The sequence below is a fragment of the Medicago truncatula genome, chromosome 6, assembly GCF_003473485.1.
Source record: "Medicago truncatula cultivar Jemalong A17 chromosome 6, MtrunA17r5.0-ANR, whole genome shotgun sequence".
NCBI lineage: Eukaryota > Viridiplantae > Streptophyta > Magnoliopsida > Fabales > Fabaceae > Medicago > Medicago truncatula.
The window spans coordinates 12,040,749-12,050,676 of NC_053047.1; the positions used below are offsets into that span (position 1 = coordinate 12,040,749).

The 9,928-nt window shown below is 36.9% G+C and overlaps 1 protein-coding gene and 1 long non-coding RNA gene across 2 annotated transcripts; both read right to left on the bottom strand.

The window, feature by feature from the left end:
* On the bottom strand, window positions 1-702 carry LOC120580891 (uncharacterized). The gene is made up of 3 exons (XM_039835105.1): window positions 433-702; window positions 259-343; window positions 1-140 (listed from the first exon to the last, which is right to left on the bottom strand). The coding sequence occupies exons 1-3, from the start codon at window positions 677-679 to the stop codon at window positions 71-73; spliced, it is 402 nt and encodes a 133-aa protein (XP_039691039.1). The 5' UTR covers window positions 680-702; the 3' UTR covers window positions 1-70.
* Window positions 703-7,228: 6,526 nt separating this feature from the next.
* Window positions 7,229-9,199, bottom strand: LOC120576144 (uncharacterized). The gene is made up of 3 exons (XR_005642241.1): window positions 8,977-9,199; window positions 8,709-8,895; window positions 7,229-8,616 (listed from the first exon to the last, which is right to left on the bottom strand). It is a non-coding gene; the product is annotated as an uncharacterized lncRNA (long non-coding RNA).
* Window positions 9,200-9,928: the final 729 nt, after the last annotated feature.

Genomic DNA, 9,928 nt, shown 5'->3' on the forward strand with positions numbered 1-9,928 from the left:
GTATCACTGACTCTAACTTCCGTCAATTCTGCAATAGACTTCTTTGGATGGAGATGCAAGAAATCTTCATCTATCGATGGTTTACCCCTTGGACCAATAAGCGGCACAGTGGGCTACTTTCGATTGAATTAACATCCAAACTGATACAATATGCAGATATTGAGGCGTAAACAAACGCAACACATACATATTTAATTAATGTGTATCAGAATCTGAACATATATTAAAAATCACGACAATCCAAATAAAATAACTAACCCTTTCTTAAATTCAGCAGCCTCTGATATATCCGGATTTATCATAATTTGGGTAGTATTCAGTACATTTTGCGGGGATCCATTCTCTACAAAAATTCAACCAATGACAAAACTTATAAGAATATTCATACATTAAAATTTCAAAATGTTTAGAAGAAATAGACCAAAAACACACCACTGAAAATCTTCACTTTTGTGAACTGCATATCCAGCACATGCAAACCTTCATCAACTTTGGCCATGAGTTGTTTCAAGTGATCCACATAATCTCCAAACAGAGCAATCTCACATTTTCCACTTGTGACAAAAACCAAACATAAGTTTAAACGATAGTCCCTTCTATAAACAAAATGAAGATAAATCTTAACATGCCTCATAAAATAAGATATCAACATGTGATTAGTTAGCTGGAGCAAAATCATCTTGCTGATCTTCCCATCCTTAATATACTCCCTTACTGTAACGCCGTAGTTATTTATTTAATTAATTTGAAACTATGTGGAGTATATATATATATTTATATATGATGGTTTGATGAGTTATGTGGAGTATATGCATATGTTTATATTTATATGTGTGATTTTGGGTGATTTATATGGTGTATTATTTTATTATATGGTTTATTTAATAATAATTAGAATAAGTATGAAATATTAGTTATTTTGGAGTTAGGGGAGTTATTTAATATTTATTATAATTAAAGGGAGTTAAATGAAAATAGAAGGGAGTTACAAGTAATGGGAAGTTAGGAAAAGAGAGGTTAGAAAGCTTTGTACGTAAAACTGACAAGTTGGGAGAAAAAGAGGAGAAGACCAAGTTAGAGCCAAGAGTGGATTTTTGCTGCACATTTCTTCTGCAAAATTAAGGTAAGGGTGGGGTTTACTTCAATAGTGTAGAATTTAAAGTCTGATTTTGAGTTTAACAGGTTTTGGTAAAAATTGGGAATTTTGGGTTTTATGTTGTAATTGTAGTTTTTGGAGTTGTAAGCATGAATTTGATGTTAGAAATAGGTTCTAAGTGCATACAGAAAGTTAATTTGCATCTGTAAACTGATTTGGGGAGTGATTGGAAGAAAAATGGGAATACTTATAGTATTTTATTGTTGTTTTCCTCCTATGTATCAAATTTTGGAACTTGATGATGTGGCCCTTTGTTGGTTGACTTTTGTTGTTTAGGCTTAATGTCAGGATATTGTTGGAGATTTACATCGTTGTGGTTGTTATTGAAATGCAAAACTTTCCGCTGCATTATTTTGAAGTTATGACTGATGTTGAATTAAATAGTTTTATTTTCTATTTAAGAATTTTGAATTTGCAATGTAGCATGCCCGTTTGGTGAAATACTCTGATGTTTATATGCTATTTTATTGCTTTTGGGTAACGGGGTGTTACAATTTGGTATCAGAGCAGGTTGGTCCGTCCGGCCAAGTAGTAGAGTCGTGTTGAGCCACCTAGGATAGAGTGTCAACTTTAATGTTGCTTTTTGTTGTTGTTCTGAGTTGTTGTTTGTCGTGTAGAATCTCGAGATGACTGGGAGTAGTGATGCTGCTCTTGTTGCTGCGCTTGAGGCTGTAGCTCAAGCTGTTCAACAGCAACCTAAGGTTGAGACTGGTGGTGATGGAACCAGGATGTTAGAGACTTTCCTGAGGAATCATCCACCAACTTTCAAGGATAGGTATGATCCTGATGGTGCTCAGAAATGGCTGAAGGAAGTTGAAAGGATTTTCAGGGTCATGCAGTGTTCTGAGACACAGAAGGTGCGGTTTGGGACGCACATGTTAGCGGAAGAGGCTGACGACTGGTGGGTGAGTTTGTTGCCTGTGCTGGAACAGGGTGATACTGTGGTGACTTGGGCTATGTTCAGGAAGGAGTTTCTGAGTAGGTACTTTTCGGAGGATGTCAGAGGTAAGAAAGAAATTGAGTTTCTGGAGCTGAAACAGGGTGATATGTCCGTTACGGAGTATGCTGCTAGGTTTGTGGAACTTGCCAAGTTCTACCCTCACTATAGTGTGGAGACAGCTGAGTTCTCTAAGTGTATCAAATTTGAGAATGGGTTGAGAGCTGACATCAAAAGAGCTATTGGGTATCAGCAGATCAGAGTCTTCTCTGAGTTGGTAAACAGATGTAGAATTTATGAAGAAGACACCAAAGCTCATTACAAGATAATGAGTGAGAGGAGGGGTAAGGGACAGCAGAATCGTCCTAAGCCTTATAGTGCTCCTGCTGACAAGGGAAAGCAGAGGATGAATGATGATAGGAGACCCAAGAGGAGAGATGCTCCTTCTGAGATTGTTTGTTATAAGTGTGGTGAGAAAGGCCACAAGAGCAATGTTTGTGGTAGAGATGATAGAAAATGCTTCAGGTGTGGTCAGAAGGGTCACAGTTTAGCTGAATGCAAGCGTGGGGACATTGTCTGTTACAACTGCAATGGGGAAGGCCATATCAGTTCACAGTGTCCTGAGCCGAAGAAGACTAGAATTGGTGGAAAGGTGTTTGCTTTGACTGGTACGCAGACTCCTAATGAGGACCGACTTATCAGAGGTACTTGTTTCTTTAATAGTACTCCTTTAATTGCTATTATTGATACTGGTGCTACTCATTGTTTTATTGCTATTGAATGTGCATATAAGTTGGGTTTGGATGTATCTGATATGAAAGGGGAAATGGTTGTTGAAACTCCAGCTAAGGGTTCAGTAACCACTTCTCTTGTTTGTCTGCGGTGTCCTATATCTATGTTTGGTAGAGATTTTGTGATTGATTTAGTTTGTCTGCCGTTGACGGGTATGGATGTGATTTTTGGTATGAATTGGTTAGAGTATAATCGAGTTCATATCAACTGCTTTAGTAAGACGGTACATTTCTCTTCTGCTGAAGAAGAAGGTGAGGTTGAGCTTCTGTCTACGAAACAGATGAAACAGTTTGAACGTGATGGTATCCTGATGTATTCTCTAATGGCACAATTGTCGTTAGAAAATCAAGCTGTGATTGATGGTTTGCCTGTAGTGAATGAATTTCCAGAAGTATTCCCTGATGAGATTCCTGATGTGCCACCAGAGAGGGAGGTTGAATTTTCAATTGATCTTGTTCCAGGAACTAAGCCGGTGTCGATGGCACCGTACCGTATGTCAGCTTCTGAGTTGGCTGAGTTGAAGAAACAGTTGGAGGATCTGTTAGATAAAAAGTTTGTAAGACCCAGTGTTTCACCTTGGGGAGCACCGGTGTTGTTGGTAAAGAAGAAGGATGGTAGTATGAGATTGTGTATAGATTACCGTCAGTTGAACAAAGTTACGATTAAGAACAGGTATCCGCTTCCTAGAATTGACGACTTGATGGATCAGTTGGTTGGTGCTAAGATTTTCAGTAAGATTGATTTGAGGTCTGGTTATCATCAGATAAAGGTGAAGGATGAAGATATGCAGAAGACGGCCTTTAGGACACGTTATGGTCATTACGAGTACAAAGTGATGCCTTTCGGTGTTACTAATGCGCCTGGTGTTTTTATGGAGTACATGAACCGAATCTTCCATGCTTTTCTGGATAAGTTTGTGGTGGTATTTATTGATGATATTTTAATCTATTCCAAGAATGAGGAGGAGCATGCAGAGCATCTGAGAATTGTATTGCAAGTGTTGAAGGAAAAGAGATTGTATGCAAAGTTGTCAAAATGTGAGTTCTGGTTAAGTGAAGTGAGCTTTCTGGGTCACATTATTTCTGGTAGTGGTATTGCAGTGGATTCTTCAAAGGTTGATGCGGTATCACAATGGGAGACTCCGAAGTCGGTAACTGAGATCAGAAGTTTTCTGGGTTTGGCTGGTTATTACCGCAGGTTCATAGAAGGGTTTTCGAAGTTGGCTCTTCCGTTGACACAGTTGACCTGTAAGGGTAAGTCTTTTGTGTGGGATGCTCAGTGTGAGAGTAGTTTCAACGAGTTGAAGCGAAGATTGACAACTGCTCCTGTTTTGATTTTGCCTAAACCAGAAGAACCGTTTGTTGTGTACTGTGATGCATCTAAGCTGGGCTTAGGTGGTGTTCTGATGCAAGATGGTAAGGTAGTAGCGTATGCTTCTAGGCAGTTGCGTGTTCATGAGAAGAATTATCCTACACATGACCTGGAGTTAGCTGCGGTGGTTTTTGTCTTGAAAATTTGGAGGCATTATTTGTACGGTTCCAGATTTGAGGTGTTCAGTGATCATAAAAGTTTGAAGTATTTATTTGACCAGAAGGAACTGAACATGAGGCAGAGGAGGTGGTTAGAGTTACTGAAGGATTTTGATTTTGGCTTGAATTACCATCCTGGTAAGGCCAATGTGGTTGCTGATGCTTTGAGTAGGAAAACTTTACACATGTCTGCTTTGATGGTGAAGGAGTTTGAATTGTTAGAACAGTTCAGAGACATGAGTCTTGTCTGTGAATTGTCACCCCAGAGTATACAGTTGGGAATGTTGAAAATTGATAGTGATTTCTTGAACAGTATTCGAGAAGCTCAGAAAGAAGATTTGAAGTTTGTTGATTTGATAACTTCAGGTAATGACACTGAGGATAGTGATTTTAAAGTTGATGATCAGGGTGTGCTGAGGTTCAGAGGTAGAGTTTGTATTCCTGACAATGAAGAGTTGAAGAAGTTGATTCTTGAGGAGAGTCACAAGAGTAGGTTGAGTATTCACCCGGGGGCTACAAAGATGTACCATGATTTGAAGAAACTGTTTTGGTGGTCCGGTTTGAAAAGGGATGTTGCTCAGTTTGTTTACGCCTGTTTGGTTTGTCAGAAGTCCAAGGTTGAGCATCAGAAGCCTGCAGGGTTGTTGACACCGTTAGATGTACCGGAGTGGAAGTGGGACAGTATCTCTATGGATTTTGTGACGAGTCTACCGAACACTCCGAGAGGGCATGACGCTATTTGGGTAGTTGTCGACCGGTTGACGAAGTCGGCACACTTCATTCCTATCAATATCAGTTATCCGGTAGCGCAGTTGGCAGAGATTTACATTCACAGTGTGGTGAAACTTCATGGTGTTCCGTCTAGTATTGTGTCGGATAGAGATCCGAGGTTCACTTCTAGGTTCTGGAAGAGTTTACAGGACACCTTGGGTTCGAAATTGAAGTTGAGTTCGGCTTATTATCCTCAAACAGATGGTCAGTCGGAGAGGACAATTCAATCATTGGAAGATTTGTTGAGAGTGTGTGTGCTTGAGCAAGGTGGAGCTTGGGACAGTCACTTGCCTTTGATTGAGTTTACTTATAACAACAGCTATCACTCGAGTATTGGTATGGCACCGTTCGAAGCCTTGTATGGTCGGAGGTGTAGGACTCCTTTATGCTGGTTTGAGTCGGGTGAGAGTGTTGTGTTGGGACCGGATTTGGTACATGAGACTACTGAGAAAGTAAGGTTGATAAGAGAAAAGATGAGAGCTTCGCAGAGTCGACAGAAGAGTTACCATGACAAGCGAAGAAAGGATCTTGAGTTTCAGGAGGGTGATCATGTTTTTCTGAGGGTCACTCCTTTGACGGGTGTTGGTCGGGCTTTGAAGTCGAGAAAGTTGACTCCTAAGTTCATTGGTCCGTATCAGATTTCAGAGAGAGTTGGTACAGTGGCATACAGAGTTGGTTTGCCACCACATCTTTCGAATTTGCACGATGTGTTTCATGTTTCTCAGCTTCGGAAGTATGTTGCGGATCCTTCTCATGTGATTCCGAGGGATGATGATGTGCAGGTTAGGGACAACCTGACAGTTGAGACTATGCCATTGAGGATTGATGACAGAAAAGTGAAATCCTTGAGAGGTAAAGAGATACCTCTTGTGAGAGTCGTTTGGGGTGGAGCGACTGGTGAAAGTTTGACTTGGGAGCTGGAGGGTAAGATGCGGGAGTCGTATCCGGAGTTGTTTGCTTGAGGTAAGATTTCGAGGACGAAATTCTGTGATTTGGGGAGAGTTGTAACGCCCTAGTTATTTATTTAATTAATTTGAAACTATGTGGAGTATATATATATATATATATATTTATATATGATGGTTTGATGAGTTATGTGGAGTATATGCATATGTTTATATTTATATGTGTGATTTTGGGTGATTTATATGGTGTATTATTTTATTATATGGTTTATTTAATAATAATTAGAATAAGTATGAAATATTAGTTATTTTGGAGTTAGGGGAGTTATTTAATATTTATTATAATTAAAGGGAGTTAAATGAAAATAGAAGGGAGTTACAAGTAATGGGAAGTTAGGAAAAGAGAGGTTAGAAAGCTTTGTACGTAAAACTGACAAGTTGGGAGAAAAAGAGGAGAAGACCAAGTTAGAGCCAAGAGTGGATTTTTGCTGCACATTTCTTCTGCAAAATTAAGGTAAGGGTGGGGTTTACTTCAATAGTGTAGAATTTAAAGTCTGATTTTGAGTTTAACAGGTTTTGGTAAAAATTGGGAATTTTGGGTTTTATGTTGAAATTGTAGTTTTTGGAGTTGTAAGCATGAATTTGATGTTAGAAATAGGTTCTAAGTGCATACAGAAAGTTAATTTGCATCTGTAAACTGATTTGGGGAGTGATTGGAAGAAAAATGGGAATACTTATAGTATTTTATTGTTGTTTTCCTCCTATGTATCAAATTTTGGAACTTGATGATGTGGCCCTTTGTTGGTTGACTTTTGTTGTTTAGGCTTAATGCCAGGATATTGTTGGAGATTTACATCGTTGTGGTTGTTATTGAAATGCAAAACTTTCCGCTGCATTATTTTGAAGTTATGACTGATGTTGAATTAAATAGTTTTATTTTCTATTTAAGAATTTTGAATTTGCAATGTAGCATGCCCGTTTGGTGAAATACTCTGATGTTTATATGCTATTTTATTGCTTTTGGGTAACGGGGTGTTACACTTACCTCCGATATTACAGTCATTAAGTCAATGTCATCTAAACAACAAAAACGATTAAGAAAAGAAAGAGAAAAAAAAGGAACAATAATAAAGGGAAGCATAAGGAAAATAAGCAAATTAGGAAGATATGTAGATAACTCTATGAAAACAACAAACCAATCAAATAATCGTTGTCCACGGTTTGATGGTTAACCTCAACTATATTAGTCAAAGTTAATCCAAACATGGGAAGCAAGGGACCCTCAACAACACTCACTTTGGTCCTCATATGGAAAAACAACTTATAAGTATGGGTAGTTGTCCTGTACAAACCACTGCTTGGAGCAACTGAATTCTAATCTTATAAACGCATAATTGCTTAAATTCTAATCTTCCGATTTTGCCAAAGACATGTCCTGAAAATGCCCTCGACGACAATGTAGGACCTTTTTATTCTACTCTTTAAGGGGCGGACACAAAGCATTATAAAACTTTGATGCATAAAAAGTGTCTCTTTCACTCTGATCAAGAAAAACTGGTGCAACTATATAGTAAACGTTTTAATGTTTTTCAATGATTAAAATTATGTGTCATTGCATGAAAGTTATATTATGTAGTTCGTAACACCATTGTTTCTACAAATGTGTTTTCAGGGATGCTATTAACATTTTTGTCTTTAAATGTATGCAACATGTTTTAGCAATTTTTTACCGGATGTTAATTTCCATTTGTTTCAACAATGTTGATGCATTTTTTCTAAGAATATAGGTTAAGATCATAGACGAATCAATTGGGTGACATAATGCACTGATAAAGTTAATATTTTCCGTCCTATGCAACCAATTATAAATAAGAGTTTAACTGTTCTTGTTCATTGGTGACTATATTCAACCAATTTTTTTTTAAAAAAAAAGAGGCAGAAATAGAAATCATAAATTATGATCAATCTTATTTGTTTCACATACTAAAAAACTTTAAAATTAAAAAAAAATGTTGTTCAACTTACATACATAATTTCTTTATCAGATTAGATTTTGGAAACAACCATTATTTTCTAGTTAGATATCCTTACTAACATCTCAGAATCTAATTATATATGAAAGTCAAATAACTTTGCAAGAGTCTATGACATGTTTTCAAAAAAGCAGACAAAGAAAAGGTCAATCACTCCTTCATGATGTGTTTGGCCAACTTAGTGGAAGACAATTGTGTTGGATTATAGGCATCAGATGCAATGTCATCTAGGTATTTCTCAGTGGACGAACACTTTGCATGAGTGCAATTCCAAATCATTTTCACCACAAGCAGAGAAGAATGTTGTCACAATAAGGATAAAATTTCCATAGTTAAAATGAATATAATATTAATAATTACAATAACAAATCACAGAGAAATTCAATGTGTTTAATTATTATACCGTGGGAATGTTAAGGGAATCTGAGCACTTAGCAGAAGCATTATTCTTCTCAAGAATGAATGTCTGGGTTGGATTATCATAGATAACATTCTACAATAATAAAATGAAAACCAAATATAAGTGACAGAAAAAGAAACAGTCAAATCAATTATTAAAAAAAGAACACGACAAACACAAAGAACCTCATCAAGTTATTGCCCCTCTGGCTGAAGATGAGACTTAATTTTTTTTGATGACAACAGGATCATGGGAAACACCTAAAACGAATGATTGATGATAGTATGGCTGATGGTTGACACGTAACACAGACTCAAGACCGAGTAGTTTATATAGATGTTTTTGGTATATTTTAGGATCATCCTCATCGACCTTCATAAATAAATACAATTACATAAGTTATAATATCTATCAACCATGCGGAAAATAATATGAAAACTAAATTAGGGATACCTCTTGCATAGTCTTCCTAAGAGCTTGGGCAGTAATACCAATAATCTGAAGACCTTCACTATCCCAAAACACAAATTCAGCCTTGTGACTATCATGAACAGCTTGCACAACTACCTTGTATCTGATAAAATGGATAGATTCAAAGACATATCATAAATGTGCCAAACAAAAAACACTAATCCACCACATGAAATTTTAAATATGTAACCTAGTCAATGGAGCATCAACATCATGTTTGCATGTACATCTATAGCTAGAACCATTTGACTTTGATTCCTTTGAATATTTGGTGCAACTCTTATAATACCATCCAAATTGGTCAGGATTGAATTTAGTTATTTTTCCAATAGTGATGGAGTATGTATCTTGACACAAATTATGCAAATGAAATAAAGAATAAATTTATTTTTAATTTGTGCGTAAAAAAACTCAAAGCATGTTTGTGCATTCAAAAAACCGACCTTGACTAAGTCTTTTTTTTTAAGGAACCTTGACTAAGTCTCTAAATTCAGCAATTGGCCTAACTTGAGACAGATTGGAAAAATCATTGTACAAAGTACGTTGAGAAGAAGTCGAACCCTGACTTAAGTTATGACTGAAGCTTTGACTCTGAGCTTGAAAAGTGTTAAGGTCACGAAAGCTATTCAAGAAATCATAATATTGTATTGTGAAATCATAATGCAAACTTATCAAGTCTTAAACTTCTAAACAATCGGGTGATGTAGGTTAATGAGCAGCCTCAAACTTGACCAATTGTTACATATATTTGGCTTGCCATTTTCTTTAAAATGGAAGCAAATAACTCAAGGTAAATAGATGGTAAATGACAAAGCTATTGACAAAAATAATAAATGTATATCACATTGACCTATATGCTTGCATTGATCATGAGTCAATATTAAAACAACAGGCCATACACATCCTTTCGATCAGCAAGAAAATTCATCAAAGT

What these genes read in the sequence shown, in the direction of transcription:
- LOC120580891 (XM_039835105.1), bottom strand. Translation starts at nt 679, where the DNA reads ATGATTTTGCTCCAGCTAACTAATCACATGTTGATATCTTATTTTATG. An exon ending in AAAAGTGAAGATTTTCAGTG is followed by an intron (nt 344 to 432) that starts GTGTGTTTTTGG and finishes GAATTTTTGTAG; the next exon opens with AGAATGGATCCCCGCAAAAT. An exon ending in GCTGCTGAATTTAAGAAAGG is followed by an intron (nt 141 to 258) that starts GTTAGTTATTTT and finishes ATATTGTATCAG; the next exon opens with TTTGGATGTTAATTCAATCG.